Source organism: Diabrotica virgifera, chromosome 10 (genome assembly GCF_917563875.1).
Source record: "Diabrotica virgifera virgifera chromosome 10, PGI_DIABVI_V3a".
Taxonomy (NCBI): Eukaryota; Metazoa; Arthropoda; class Insecta; order Coleoptera; family Chrysomelidae; genus Diabrotica; species Diabrotica virgifera.
The window spans coordinates 25,290,756-25,307,554 of record NC_065452.1 but is presented as its reverse complement, the minus strand read 5'-3'; the positions used below and the strand labels follow the sequence as shown (position 1 = coordinate 25,307,554).

The window sequence follows — 16,799 nt, the reverse complement described above, 5'->3', positions numbered from 1 at the left end:
CTAAAATACAACCCTCTTATATCAAATTTTATCAATTTTATACGAGGTATGCCAAAAAAGATGAATTTCCATCAAGAGTAAAGTACCTTTATACAGTGCGTCCATAAAGTAAGGCATAAATTCATTATTTCGTAAACCGGCGACTTTAAGGAAAAATCCCGAAACAGGTCGATTTTTATTTTTAATTTCTGATTTTCTGGCATATATTTCATACTAGTGACGTCATCAATCTGGGCGTGATGACGTAATCGATGATTTTTTTCAATAAGAATAGGGGTCATATGATAGCTCATTTGAAAGGGTATTCCATTCTCTATTCACTAATGTAAACATTAACATAATTATTTATACAGGATGTTCAAAAAAACATTTTTTAAATTAAAATAATTGAGACAAAAAGAAGTATGTATGTAACTTATTTAATTCAAAATGCGTTTTACTACTGTCAGAAAACAGAAAAAAAATTATTTGACAAATAAACATTGATTTTCGCTTAACCTTCGGATGACGAAGCGGGGGAAATTGTGACCCCAGCGTATGTTTTTCTTTAATAAATTCAAAAGTATTTTTAATTTTTAACTCATTATTTTTTTATTTGACTTTAATATCATTCTAGATATCCTCATATTTTGAAATAAAAAAAATTCCCTATATTTTACGAATAAAAAATATATTCTGAAGTTGATGTTTAGTAAAATAGCGTCTATTATGTGTAATTACAAGTAGTTTTACGCTAATAACGTCGACTTTGCAAAGTAACAAGACACTTACTCAACATACACACTACACATGACACTAATACTTATGTTGTCACTGGCTGAATGACATAAAGTCCATTCCTAAAAATATTTTTTTGTTAATTATCATTTTTGACTTGAGGTCATTTCCCCCCCCCCCCCGTTGGTCTTGGTCATCCGCGTAACAAAAAAAGGTTGGTCATCGGAAGGTTAAACGAAATGTTCAAACTGGCAAGAGGCAGGTGGATGGCAGCTTTATCATTGAATTTAAGCGAAAAACAATATTTATTTGTTAAATAAACATTTTTTCCTGTTTTCTGACAACATTAAAACGTATTTTGAATTAGAATTACATATTCAAATTACAATTACATATACAAATTACAATTCTTCTTTTTTTCTCAATTATTTTAAATTAAAAAATGTTTTTTGAACACCTTGTATAAATAATTATGTTAATGTTTATATTAGGGAATAGAGAATTAAATACCCTTTCAAATGAGCTATCGCATGACCCCTATTCTCATTTAAAAAAATCATCGATTACGTCATCACACCCAGATGGATGACGTCACTAGTATAATATATATGCCAAAAAATCATAAATTAAAAATAAAAATCGACCAGTTTCGGGATTTTTCTTTAAAGTCGCCCGTTTACGAAATAATGAATTTATGCGTTACTTTATGGACGCACTGTAGTTCAGAATACATGTTTCAATTAGAAGGATGTAATTACATATTGGAACATAGTTTCTAAACCACTTTTCACAATCACAATTTTCGATATTCGATATTAAAAATAAAGGTATCTTATTTACTCTTCAGTGAATTTTATATTTTTTGACATACCTCGTATAAAATTGATAAAATGGTTGCATTTTAGGTTTTAAACCATGCAGAACATTTTATAAAGAATAACTTATTTTCGTAAAATTATTAATAAAAGAGTTATCATAATTGAAATAACTGAAAATAATATTGGTTATCCATAATTTAAGAAACATTTTTATTTTTTTTTTAATTAGAATGATGTAATTGCATTTTAGAATATAGTTCTTAATTCCAAACAACTTTTCATAATGACAATTTTCAATATTGTGAAAAATAAAGCTACTTTACTCTTGAGCGAAATTCATATTTTTTGACATACCTCGTATAATATTCATAAAATTTGATATCTGATGGTTGAATCTTAGGTTTTAGACCATGCAGAGCTTTTTATGAAGAATAACTTTTTTTCGTAAAATTAGTAATAAAAAAGTTTTCCATATGGTTCCAACTTACAGGGACATACAAAACTATATGTAGTAGCAAAAAACGAAGCATTCTCAAAACTACCTGAATTAAGTATTCAGAATAAAATAACAGGCACGGCTCTATACAAAGAGTGAAACAAAGAATATATTATCAAAGAAAAAAATCTTTTGTAGAATGACAAAACAAAAAATTGTGGGAAATTCATAACCAAAGCAAAAAAAAATAATACACTCCTTGCCAAAAAGTCCCGGAGACTTACATTTTATTATATATAATAGCTTCAGAACAACATTACCTTTTATGTTTTTTTTTTAATTTTGTCAGTGTATAGTGGTTTTAATGGGGAGAAAGTAAACATTAATAATAAAAAATATTAATTCTTAACAATAAAAACGGTTCTTTAGTGTTTTTAAATGATTGCATCAACATAGAAACAAAATTTTGACATTTGCAAAAAATGATATTTTATCTTGTTTACTAGCAACAGATTTTTTACATTTTTTATTGCATTTACGATACATGTTACGTTTATTCTAATAAATTCAGATCAGTGTTCATTAGCGTTCATCGTGTTCAATCGAGTGAGTATGACTGCTGAAAATAATGCAAATGTTGTGGCATTACCTGAAGATGATCGCGGTATAGGCTATATTGCACTTCATTTGAATATTGCCAAAAGTACCGCCCATGATGCTCTTATCAAGTATCGTCAGAATGGAGAATACACTAGGAGACCAGAGGCAGAAATCAGCGTGATGAACGGTTTGCGAAGATTTTCGCATTACGGAACCGGTCCTTAACTTCAAATGTTCTCGTTAGTCGGTAGTTAGAAGCTCAAGGAACTCATATTTCTGCATGAAATGTAAGAGGAGTTCTGCATGAAAGTGGTTTACGTCCTCATAAGCAACGTTAATTTTTTTTCGTTACTTGTTACATTGACTATCGTACCTTGGTAGAGCCCATGATGACTTATGGGGCAGAAGTTTGGCAGATCACGAAAAAATATAGAAAAGGGATAGAAGTAGTAGAAATGGATTATCTAAGGAGGACAAATACTGTATATTCCAGTGTAGATAGAATTGAAACGAGACAACTAGTGTCGTATGGTCACGTGAAACGAATGAATGAAGATAGATGGCCAAAGAAAGCTTTAAATTACATACCACAACAAAGAAGAAGAAGGGGAAGGCCTTCCGTTGCCTGGGAAGAAAATGTACGGCACACCATGAGAGATAGAGCCATCAAAGAAGACTTCAGATTTAGCTTACCTTTGTTTATTTATATATAACATTTATATAGTATATTAATGTATGAGGTTCCCAAACTTATTTACGATCCTACGGTACGTTACTTGTGCACTAGGAATAAGCCCAGAAAATTAGGTTTTTATACTTTATTATTACTTTGACTGGTTGTTATTCGGGTAAATTTAGGTTGTAATATTAATTGCTTGTTTCCCAGATATTTTGTTGTCTATTCGCTTTACTTCATTTGTTCGGTCATTTTAAGTCGCTTGAATCTTTATCTTAACTTCAATTTATTTAACGTTTATTCATTAACTTTTGTCATGTTAGAGTCACTGTATATGCATGGTTTAACTCAGAGATTGTCAAAAATCTCGTAGTTATCTTTAATAAATGTTTATTTATTTTGCATCATTTTTTATTATTCCTTTATTTTCACATTTACTGATTTAATATATTTAATATTTGACAGCAGTGTAAGATACCTGGGAGAGTGATCGAAGAACATTTCCTGGCGCCCATGATTTGTTTGGTTTTATTCAATTTGTTCTTCATTGGCAATTATTCATCTTTATTCACTTTCAGTACATTATTATTATCTTAATATTTCCCTTCTTAGTTATCATCACTATCTGCTTTGAGCTACCGTCTTCGACAGGCATGCAAATTGGCCGTATCCATCCTTGAGTGTCAAGTTGTCGTTCTCTTGCATCTCTTGCTAGCCAACTCAATTCAGTTTGCCTCTGTCTCTCCATACTTCTATTATCAGTCCATCTATTTCTGCATCTTATCATTTTCCCCCTACATAATACTACCACACAAGTAGTATTTTATTACTTCAGCCTCTCCAATGAGAAGCTATTTTCTTTGTATTTTCATTTTTGTTCACATTTAGTTACACATTAGTTTCTTTCTTTTTCTTACTTCTGTTGGAGTTTATCATCCTCTTTACTTTCACTCCAACAGAAGTTTCTCTTTTTTGTTACATTGGCTAGATGGATAGACTTGTTACTTTCTTTTGGGTTACTTATTTTTCCAGATTTAGCCATATGGCCTACACTCCCTCTAAGGGGAAAATTCACTCATCCCAGATACATAGGGTATCAAAAGGATTGAGCTCTGGTGGAACTCTCCGTGTTATCGAGTCCTAGGTGACTTGATACGCTGGAGTATCTCCCTGGACGTCGAGAGTAGCACAGCTTTCTGCATAGTTTATTGCATCTGCATTCTTTATTTTTCCTATTATTACTTTTTAGTGCTTTAAATAAACGATTTATATTATTAAACGCTTTTCTTTACTTCAATAGTTTGCATCAAATCTTTAGACGTTAATTTGACTGACTTTTCTTCAATGCAAATGAATGAAAATTTGCAGATGCATTCGCGGGAACAATACACAAATACTCAATAAATTTTTTTTATGTTTATTAATTGTTTAAATAAAAAAAGGATTTTAATGGAAAATGCTTAAATTCTCGTTTTTTACAATGCAGAAACTTGAAACTTTTACGGATTGTAGCTAATGATATGAACTATACATAATTTCACTTTTTGCGTTAATTGTTTACGTTATGCTTCATAAATAAACAAGTAAGTTTCAAATTTTGAACGCTCATATATTTGTTTATATATGAATCCGCGTTTATTCGTGTCAAATTTCAATACGATACGAAACAAAACTTCAACTAAAACTCGAATTCAAAAAATTCGTTTTTATCGTAGTCTTAGAAAAACCACCGGTAGAGACGTTTTGTGCTACAATTAACATTAGAATTCGTTTTGCCGTATTAATTAATTAAACGCTTTTCTTTAGTTCAATCGTTTGGGTCAAATCTTTGGACGTTAATTTGACTGCCTTTTTTTTCAGTGCAAATGACTAAAAATTTGCAGACAAATGCATTCGCGAGAACAATACACGAGTAGTCAATATTTTTTTTTGTTTATTAATTGTTTAAATAAAAAAACGATTTTAACGGAAAATTCTTTAAATTCTCGTTTTTTACAATAAACTTGAAACTTTTACAGATTGTAGCTAATTATATGAACTATACATAATTTCACTTTTTACGTTAATTGTTTACGTTATGCTTCATAAATAAACAATAAAGCTTCAAATTTTTTGCCGATTCCGACTAATTTTCATGTTTGTACATCATGTTTTATACATATTTTAATAAAAATGACGATATATTTTAATGTTTGAAAAGTGTAAGAGTAAAAAGTAAAAAATAAAAAAATATGAAACAATATTTTTAAGAAACGCTTTTCTTTAGTTACGAGTGACTAAAATTAAACAGATTATAAAAAAATCAACTAAAAAGCAAAAAATAAAAAAAATTGAAAAAATCTAACACATTCGTTAAAAAAAAGCGTGGTGCGGAAACCGTTTATTCGATGAAGACGCGCCACGCTTTTTTTTGACGATTGTGTTAGATTTTTTAAATTTTTTTTATTTTTTGCTTTTTAGTTGATTTTTTTATAATCTGTTTAATTTTAGTCACTCGTAACTAAAGAAAAGCGTTTCTTAAAAATATTTTTTTCATATTTTTTTATTATTGTTACTTCCTCCCAATTTAAACCACGTAACACCTAGAGAATTAAAAAAAAAACATACAAAATGCAAGTGTCAAAATGAAAAAAAAAACTTACGGTTGTGAGTATTCATGAAAGCCTCCTTCATCTGGATAATCGTGTCTTCCATTGGCTTGCTCTCTTTCATGAACAGCATACTTTCCACCTCTATTTCTCTTAATTATACACACAATAATAAGTACTAAGAGCAGAAAAGCTATAGCCAGCATCATCCCTATAAACCAGCCAGCAGTAGCAACATTTTCTTTAGCCCTAATTATGGGCCCGTCAATATCGTACGTGCTAATCTCTTGAACATCACTATCCGTCATGTGTGCAGACGATTTGCCATCGAAAGCAGTCACAATGAATTCATACACGGAAGAATCGTCAAGACCTGCTACATCTGTCCAATCATCATTTTCTTCAAGGCGAGATTGTTCAAAACTAGACTCACCCCTCTTCCTATATTTAACAAAGAAACTGGTACCTCCCTTTCCATCTTCAGCTGGAAGCCAGTGGATTCTCACAGTTGTGGGAGGGCCTGGTTTAATAATTTGATACTCAAAAGTCGGTTTGGACGGTTTTATTTTTCCAGCAGCTCGTGTAGTGCGCTCGATAAAGTACCTTTTAGATTCCCCTGCTTTTGTTGTTGCTGCAATGTACAATCTATATTTGGTACCTGGTAAAAGATTACCTAATTTGGCTCTTTTCAAATTCGGGTCCATAATTTGAGGTTTTCTGGGATTTGGTTCGTCGACTTTCATGAAGGGGTCCACTTTCGACCAATATATGTTATAACCAGTCAGTATTCCATTTGGCTTATCAGGTTTCTCCCATTTAAGCAAGAAACCTGTAGATCCTAGAGGATATGCTTCGAAACCTTGCATTTCGCCAGGTTTTCCTTCGGGTGTATCAAATGATAATGTATCGCTAGGCGGTCCATTGTACTTTTCATTAAAGACATACACTACAGCATAATTCTTTGTATACGGATCGAAGTTCGATACTAAAGCTTTGGAGTTTCCACCTTGCACTTGTATCTCTTTAGTTATGCTTGATGTATCACTCCAAGTTTTTATTTTGTATCCCTTAAAGTGACCTCTAACGGACTCAAGTGGTACAGGATCCCAACTTAATAACGCTGTGGTTGGACCTTGAATTGCCAATAAAGTGAAATTAGTAGGCGCTTTTTCAGGTTTACTTTCACCAGAATACCCAATTACTTCTTGTGGTGCTACATTGGCTTCTCCCAACTCATTTACAGCATGTACTATGATTTTGTATTGTTGGTATGATAACTGATTAGGAACGACATACTTATTTTGTTTATAATCAAGGATTTCCACATATTCGTAATTTACCCCATCAATGGCTCTTTTGTAGCCAACTCGATACTTAAAGCCAGGTGCGCCATGTTCAATTTGAGGCATTGGAGTCCAACTGATCACTAAATTATCCGGCTGATCTCCCTCTCCTTTCACATTATCTGGATTTTTATGAGGAACCTACAAAAAATAAAGAATTACTCAAAGCAGTTCACTTCAAACGAATTCAAAGATTTACCTCTGGAGGTGTTGTGCACACATCCGAATGGGAAGAAGGTTTAGACTGTCCAATCTTATTAACAGCTATAACTCTAAATGTATAATTGGCCCAAGGTTCTAAAGGAACATTATAAGTTGTATCTGCAGAAGGAACCTGATTGAAGTCTTTCCATTCCTCTGGTATAAAACTAGTGTTGTATTGTATAATATAATAGGAGATAGGAGCACGGTTGTCTCCCATGGACGTCCAGCTTATGGTGGCGTCTTTACTACGACACGTCACTCCAAACATTTTTGGTTTATTAGGAACATCTTGTACCGTGAGTTGAGCTTTGGCTGAAGCTTCATCAAGCTCTGTTCTAGCTAAACACGTATATGTGCCAGAATCTAATTCATGCGTTTTTGTTATCGTCAGGGAATAATCCGAAGATTTTACAAATCTTGGCTCACCTTCGAAATCGATGGGTTGGTCATTTTTGAGCCAAATTATTTCTAGGTCTAGAGACTCATCAGCTACTGCGTTACACCTGAATGTAGCTGGAGTTCTTGCTTCTACTTCATAATCTTCCGGACCATCCGTAATGTATGTATGAGCTAAAAAGAAATTATTGACCATGTTGAAATACACTCGATCAGATAAAAAAAATATGTCAATCACAGGAAAGTGATATGGTCATAAAGACAAAATAAAAAGCTATGTTGAAAACAGTAAAAATTAACGAAAAACAAAATCAATGTCAGAAGAAATAAAAAAAGTCGATCTGACTAAACTACTTATGTAAAACATTTAGGGGTAGTCGTTGAACGCGTAGGTAAATCTAATACAAAACATGAGAATTTACAAGATACAAATGTGCTAATACTGATTTATATTTCAGAAACAATCACTGCCGTTATACCAAGAGGAAAACAAATAAAAACTTGGGAAGAAAGACAATAAGAAAAATGGTAGGACCAAGGATGTCATATGGAAATAGGGCACCACCATGGGTGACCAATAGCCAATAGATAAAAGAATACATACATGAAAAATACGAACAGAATAATAAAAGCAGGAATAAAAGTGGGAATTGGATAAGATGGCGTAGAATAAAAGATAGAGGATAACACCTACAAAGAACCCGATATAATCAGATAAAAGCGCAAGAACTAAATCAAAAATATAATAGAGGGAACAGTATCAGAATACATAAAACTGATGGGGATAAAAACCGTGGAAAAACAGTAAAATATAATTATAGGAGCCAATAAACAATCAAAATTATCAGACGATGATAAACAATATCGTTGTTGTAGATAAATTTGAGTATCTGGGCTCTTTAATAACTAACAAGAGGGGCTGTACCGAAGAAATAAAGCGCCAGTCAGCAATTGCAAAAAGCTCTATGACAAAATTAAAAAAAAAAATGTGAAAGCCATGAAATAAATAACGATACAAAGTGCGATTGGTACGAAGTCTAGTTTTTTCAGTTTTCGGTGGCCCGAAGAACAAACGAATCTATACGGAACCAACTAAACATAAAGAAAAGACTAAGAACACAAACATCAGAACAAAAATAGGCTATTTTGGACACATGCTTCGAAGAAATGGTCATGGAAAACTTACCATCCAGGGAAAGGTAGAAGGCAAAAGAGGTCGAGGTAGATCTCTCACACGATTCATGGACCATATTGTCCTACTATTGGCGCTCCATTGTCAGAATGTGCCATAATGGCAGAATATAGAGAGAAATTGAGGAACATTGGAAAAATCGGTTTACTGTAAAGAGGCCGAAATCATTAGACTGAACTCATTAGACCGAAAAGCACTTTACCGAAACCTCAGTAGACCGAACAGTAGGAAACCGAAAAGCACATGACCGAAAAGCATTAGGTACATAATACAGGGTGCTCAAACAGGATTGTAATCTGAGAAAGGGTAACATCAGCCTCCCTTTACCCTTTGTCACAGTACAGAGTACTGGCGAGTTTAGAGGTTGTTTTTTTGCTTTGCTTTTTGTTTAGTTTTTTGGTTTTATTTGTTTTTGGTTTATTTTTTATTTATTATGTACAATACTAAAAATTAAATACTAAAAATACACTCACCGGCAGAGAAAACGGGCACCCCAAAAAATGGGTCATTTTTAATGTCTTGTATTTCCTAAACCTGATGTCCGATTTAAGTAATTTTTTTAATATGTTATAGCCTTATTCTTTATCAATATCGCTGTAATAATATTGTTGCTAGACAGGTACATTGTCATTGTATACAGGGTGTACGAATCAAACTGTGTTTTTTTCTCGAACTTTGGAACACCCTGTGAAATGTTCTAGCTTTTATAAAATACTGAAATTATAACCAAACTATAGCCTCAGGTTTTCTTAACATTCTGTTTTTTGATTCATTCGCTTATGTTGGATAATAAAAATGTTAAGCATTTTAACAACTACCCCTGTTTTTCGTTAATACAGGGTGTTTTTAAATAAGTACGGCAAACTTTAAGGGGTAATTCTGCATGATAAAATAATGACAGTTTGCTTTATAAACGTATGCCCGCAAATGCTTCGTTTCCGAGATAGGGGGTGTTGAAATTGTTCTTACAAACTGACGATTTATTTATTTCTCTAAAACGGTTTGTGATATGCAAATGAAATTTGGTAGATTTTATGAGGTAGTTATTGCGCATTTTTTGGCATACAATTAAGAATTTTATATTCACCATTGGCGTGCATACGGGTATAAATATTTTAGATATATCCCGTATGCACGCCAATGGTGAATATAAAATTCTCAATTGTATGCCAAAAAATGCGCAATAACTAGCTCTTAAAATCTACCAAATTTCATTTGCATATCACAAACCGTTTTAGAGCAATAAATAAATCGTCAGTTTGTAAGAACAATTTCAACACCCCCTATCTCAGAAACGAAGTATTTGCGGGCATAAGTTTATAAAGCAAACTGTCATTATTTTATCATGCAGAATTACCCCTTAAAGCTTGCCGTACTTATTGAAAAACACCCTGTATTGACGAAAAACAGGGGTAGTTGTTAAAGTGCCTAACTTTTTTATTATCCAACATAAGCGAATGAATAAAAAAACAGAATGTTAAGAAAATCTGTGGCTATAGTTGGGTTTTAATTTTAGTATTTTATAAAAGCTAGAAAATTCCACAGGGTGTTCCAAAGTTTGAGAAAAAAAACACAGTTTGATTCGTACACCCTGTATACAATGACAATGTACCTGTCTAGCAACAATATTATTACAGCGATATTGATAAAGAATCAGGCTATAACATATTAAAAAAATTACTTAAATCGGACATCAGGTTTAGGAAATACAAGACATTAAAAATGACCCATTTTTTGGGGTGTCCGTTTTCTCTGCCGGTGAGTGTAGTTTAGGTTGTATTTTTTTGTTTGGTTTTTTGTTTATTTTTTTGTTTTTAATAATACAATAAACAAAAAGACAGATATACAAAATCTTAGCATAATTTACAGCAATCTTTTTTAATTTATGTACCATTTCGGTCTAATGATGTTCGGTCTAGTAAAGTTTCGGTAAAGTGCTTTTCGGTCCAATGAGTCCGGTCTACTGCTTTCGGTCTAATGATTGCGGTATAATTGTCGTGTACCGAAAAATCAGCTAATAGCGTTATGATATCACTGATAACTGTATCACGTTAACTACGAAGAAGATGATTTTCATCAAAAGTAGGTTTTCGAAAATGGCCAAAGGATCAAACAGAAGGATCGGTGACATTAAGGAAGCTTGTCTGAACAATAAATGCTAAGAAATAACGAATCGGTTAAATGCAAAAAATATAAGAAACTCAGCAGTTTGGAGTCAGCATGTAATTACAAAATATACACTCCTACAAACGAAACAAGATAACGGAAAAATTAACTCGATGGGACATAGTAAGGTACTTAAAGAAGAATAGAGGTTAAAAACTTACATTTTATATCAAGCTTGGCAATAGCACTTGTGTTTCCTAATTTATTTTCAGCATAACACGTATAATTCCCTCGATCATCGAATTGAACTTTATCAATGATTAAATCCCCATTGGATTGAACATCGTATTTTCCTCCAGTGAGTTCTCTCCCATTCTGAATCCATTTTACATTAGGCTTTGGAGCGCCCAAAACCTTACAGATCATCGTAACGTTCTGATTATCTACTGCTTGAGTGTCCCTAGGTGCCTCTATGATCTCAGGAGCCAGTGCTACAAACAGAGAGTGTTATATGACTAATCTCAAAAATTAGATATTACCCGGAAGACTCACCTAATACATTGACATAAACATCCTTATAGACATAACCTAAACTGTTGGTGGCGTTACACCCATAATTGCCAGTATCATTCTTTTGTAAACCCTCTATTATGATCTTATTATTGAAAACTTTTCGTCTGGGGTTATGTAATGCTTCTTCGATAGGCTTTCCATTGTGTATCCATTTAATTTGTGGTTCTGGAACACCACCAGCGACACAGCTGAATTCGATCGTTTCATCTTCAGCAGCATTTACTCTTTCAGGTTCCTTTATGAAATAAGGAACAGCTACAAAATACAATTTTAGTTAAAAGGTGCTAAAAAAGTATAAAGGACAAGATTATAATAAAAGTTTATTATAAGACAATATAATAAAAGACTAGGACGATACGTTAAGAGGAAACGTAGTTTGTCTGGGACGATAACTCCTAGTGCCACCTAGGAAAGAAAACTGAACTACTAACTGACATGTACAACAGTGGCGGCTCGTGGTTTTAGGGACAGGGTCGGCAAGGTTTTGTCTCCTCAGATAGGTATGCCATCTAATTAAAAGGCTTCAATTTCATAGAAGATTTTTGGTTTTTGTTTTTTTTTTGTAAACCTGTTTATAAATTAACTCTAGTCTATGTTGTTTCGAAGTAGCAAAATAGGTTATAACGTCATTGTAAAATTTATTATTGTTTTGGAGAGGTTTTAAAAATTTTTTTCTATTGACATTTGAGACAAGTTTGACATTATCTCTTGTTTCATGGTGTTCCCGTTCATTTGAGGCAGAATTTGCCCACATTTGAGCACAATAATTTATTAAATTCGGGAACAGTTTGTTGTACCTAATGAATTGCAGTATATAAAATTAAACATATTTTGTAACTTATCCCACCTTCCGAAAATATTTAGATCAGCATATAAAACTGTTAATCCATTTTCTTATTTTATTTGAATAAAGAATGATGGATAATTTTTAATGAACTTGTCTAATAGATATTTTGAAAATTCCTTGTAAATAATAATTGAGTTATCCTTCCGCTCAAAAAGGTCCGGAACATTGTTTAAATAATCAAAATGTCAAAAAATTAAGAAAAACTTCGATTTTTTTCTTCGTTTTTTTATTTTAACTTTTAAAGTATTCACTTCTGAGAAAAGTTACACTGACATAAAAGTTGGGTAACTAAATTTCCTACAATATAGGATTCGTTAAAAGTTTTAAAAAGTGTCATCCTTGTTGCAATACAGCAATAATTGCGAAAAAACATAAAAAATAAGTATTCGCATTTCACGTTTTTCAACCATTTATGCTAACACTTACGACCTTCATATTTTAACCAGAAAACCTTTATGATATAATAAAACAATACTGTAAATTTCATTAAGATCGATTCAAAACATTTTGCAAAATAAATTTTGCAATCTAGCTTTTGCAAAAAAAATTAATTTTTTCAAAATGTTGCAGTACTGACAATAAAGCAGATAGCAAGTTGAATTTTTTTACATATAGAAGAAAGGTACGGTATTCTTCTATACGTAAAAATAAATTAAACTTGCTGTCTGCTTTATTTTCAGTTCTGCAACATTTTGAAAAAATTAATTTTTTTGCGAAAGCTGGATTGCAAAATTTATCTTGTAAAATCTATTGAACCGATCTTAATGAAATTCACAGTATTTTTTTATTACATGATATAGTTTTTCTGGGTAAAATTATGAAGGTCTTAAGTGTAGCATAAATGGTTGAAAAACGTAAAATGCGAATACTTGTTTTTTATGATTTTTTCGCATTTATTGCTATTTTGCAACAAGGGTGACAATTTTTAAAATTTTTAGCTAATCCTTTATTGTAGAAAATTTAATTACGCAACTTTTATGTCAGTGCAACTTTTCTCGAAAATGAATACTTTTAAAGTTTTAATCAAAAAATGAAGAAAAAAACGAATGTTTCCTTTATTTTTTGACATTTTGATTATTTAAACAATGTTCCGGACCTTTTTTAGGTGAGAGGATAACTCAAATATTATTATATGAGTTATTTTCAAGCAATTTCTGCAAACAAATATGAGTCACCTCTCAACGTCCAAGTACGTATTTTGTTGCCGTTTGCAGATCACCGCTGTGCTCGGCAGATTGTTTTTCTGCCTTACTTGTCATTCAACAATAATAATAGTCAACAAACTCACAGACTAAAACGTAAAAATCCACTGGACCTTATTTATAAATAAGTTTTATACCTCACCGTAATTGTGTTTATATTTTAGATATATGTATTGTTTGTAAATGTAAAATGTATGTTTGTATGTAGCATATTATCGGAATGTCATGTTTGTTCCATACTAGAGGTCCAGTCATTGGACTGACCTCTCTAACGTCAATTCTTTTTTTATTTCAAACTCCAAAGACGCTTATTGTTAGAATTTTTATAACTAACAGATTGCTGAATAAAAGTTTCAAAAAAAAAAACTTGTCATTCAAATAAATACGGGGAATGTATAATTGGTTGCCTATCGGCTAATTAGTGATGTAACCAATAAAAAACGGTACCGTTTTTTTTTAAAAAAAACCGTTTTTTATTGCAAAAAAACGAAGCCTTCGTTTTTTTTGTTTTTTTTTTCGTTTTTTTTTATTTTGATTTTTTAAGTGGGTACAGTTTATTTAATGACAAAAACATATAATAAATATAATATTCTGTATAATTTTATAACAAAATAAGTATTATTTCGTTTCATAATTAATTTCGTATAAATCCTTTAAATAAAAAGACCATGGGTATAAACAAAATAAGAAGAGTTTATTCGTTAACTTGCAAAATCAAAGCAAAAATAAGTAATAAAAATTTATCAAATAAAAAAAACAACGTCTTAATGATTGAAAAGGTTCAATTAATTAACCGAATCCCTTAAAGAACACTGATCCGTCCCGTCGCTATCTGCATTTTCTTCAGACTCTGAAGCTTCCTCTTCATCACTTTCAAAGACAGACTCCGACTGATCTGAATTGGATATTATCATTGGTTCCGGTTCAGATTCTAATGCAGGATTGACTGTGAAGCTAGGATAGCTGCAATTGTGTCCTCATTCCATAGAAAAGCCTTTTTGAATAGTCCTTCTTTTGCAATAAAATTGACAACGTCAGCTAAGACGGCTGCTTCATCGACATCTGGCATCTTCTGTGCTACCTTGTATATGACTTCTGTCGCATCAGTCTACATTAAATAAAAAAATTAATAGAAATATAACTAAAACCCACTATAACCTAAAAAAAATTACCATCTCATCTGAGCTAAGTTCGCAGCCACGATATTTTGGATCCAAAAGGTTAGCTACAAAATGAACACTATAAATAGCAAATTTCTTCCGATTTTCAAAAATTGCCCTTGTATCTGCTTCCTCTTTGGATAACAATGGACTTTTAGTGACATTTTCTAATGAGGTGTTAACCATTTTTTTAAATAAATGCAGACATTTTGAAATCGTTGGTGTGTCACCTTCTACAGAGGTAATTGTGTTAGCAATTGGTTCCAGAAGCATAATGTATCCTTGTACCCGGTCCCAAAATATATCGCTTAGAGCATTTTTTTTAAAGATGGGTGTTTGCTTACTGTCTTTTCAACTTCTTCATTGATAGCCATCCTTTTTATTATTTGTTTGTTAGCAAGCAATGATTGTAGACAAAGAACTAATGATCCCCATCTGGTAGGCACTGGGAGTTTAAGACTGCAACTTATTTTTAATTCGTTTTTTTTTTCCTTTACCCACGCAGATAATATGTGGCTTTGTCGGATGGCCTTTGTAAGGGCAACAGCCTCGGCAGTAAACGATTTCAGACTTGTTAAATTTAGCACTAAATATTATTATATATATAGTTATTTAAATAAGCACTAAACACAAATATTTCCGGCACAAGGCAAGTAAATCACAAAATAACAACAGAACACCTGCAAAAGCTAATCGGTAATTCCCCGGTTTTCTCAGCGCCAACGAATACGAGCGTCCTGCTAAATTTCGGTGATTCCCCAAAAGCAACGACGTAAAAAAATAATAGATAAAGGCAGTAAGGGTTTAATGTTTCAATATTTTTTAAAAAGGAACGTCAAACACTGAGTTTCTAGATGTTTTGGATATAATATTGAAATATTGGGTGATTTTTAGGCTTACAAACAACTCCTAATATTGATATTGTTAATATTACGTTGATAAACTAATAAAAAACAATTAAAAACAAAAAAAACACGTTTTTTATTGTTTTTTTTTTCGTTTTTTTTTAGAATTAAAAAAAAACACGTTTTTTTACATCACTACGGCTAATATTCCATAGCGTCTTATTACAAGCAAATGCTCAACTGGGTACGGCTAGCCGAAGCGGGCCATGAATTCACACAATCGCAGTCGGGTGTATGGCTGGCTAGGATCCTTAATTTGAAAAGTCTCTTACGCACAGCGCACAGGGATCACTTAACCTATCAGATCGTTCGAATTCTTTTAAAAACAATGAATAAAATTTAGTCTGTATTATCTCACAGATATTCTTTTTTATTTCACAGAAACGAATATCATCAACTCTGATTAACTTATATATTTAAAAAAATCTATAATGTGTCCATAAATGTGTGGGTCGGCACTGCCGACCCTGACGAGCCGCCACTGATGTACAATATGGTCTAAGAGCTAGCAACGTTTTCGAGAAAGTATTTTAAGACAGCTGATTCTTTAATATATTGTTCCCTATGCTTCCTCGAACACCGTACCGGCCATCTGGCTGCTGATACAGGTTGCGTTCATTACTGCGCAGCACACCTGTACAGGTAAATACAAAATCAGGGTGATTGATTAGTGTGATAAAGATTAGTAGATCCGCTATAGTAATAGATAGTAATAAAAGTTAATAACAAAAATTGTAGCCAACTTTGAGCTTCACATTATAAAATTAGTTAGAATGTTACAGGGTGATCGATAAAATAGTGGCAGACAAAACTTTTGTTTTTTAATGGAATACCCTATATTTTATATTCGAAATCTTCTTAACTTCCCCATCGCAAAAATATAAAGGTTTGTTATGTTATACAGGGTATTTACAAAGTTATAACCAATGTTCTATGAAAATCGTAATAAGTTCAGCTCCCTGTATAAATAAAAATAAGCACAACAGCAATGGTTCATTGGTGCCATATTTTTTTTTTTTGATTGTCAAAATTTATA

The 16,799-nt window shown here is 32.2% G+C and overlaps 2 protein-coding genes across 4 annotated transcripts in view; both read right to left on the bottom strand.

The window, feature by feature from the left end:
- The window catches only part of LOC114339791 (neuroglian), a 128,912-nt gene that overhangs the window by 22,403 nt on the left and 89,710 nt on the right, over nt 1–16,799 (bottom strand). For all 3 annotated transcript variants that reach the window (XM_050663395.1, XM_050663394.1, XM_050663396.1), the window contains exons 6-9: nt 11,629–11,904; nt 11,298–11,567; nt 7,378–7,952; nt 5,890–7,319 (exon numbers count right to left, since the gene is read on the bottom strand). In XM_050663395.1, coding sequence (XP_050519352.1) covers nt 5,890–7,319; nt 7,378–7,952; nt 11,298–11,567; nt 11,629–11,904 — 2,551 coding nt within the window. The remainder of the gene's footprint in view (nt 1–5,889; nt 7,320–7,377; nt 7,953–11,297; nt 11,568–11,628; nt 11,905–16,799) is intronic.
- Nucleotides 14,372–15,791, bottom strand: LOC126893340 (uncharacterized). Its single transcript, XM_050663403.1, has 2 exons — nt 14,871–15,791; nt 14,372–14,806 (listed from the first exon to the last, which is right to left on the bottom strand). The coding sequence occupies exons 1-2, from the start codon at nt 15,129–15,131 to the stop codon at nt 14,630–14,632; spliced, it is 438 nt and encodes a 145-aa protein (XP_050519360.1). The 5' UTR covers nt 15,132–15,791; the 3' UTR covers nt 14,372–14,629.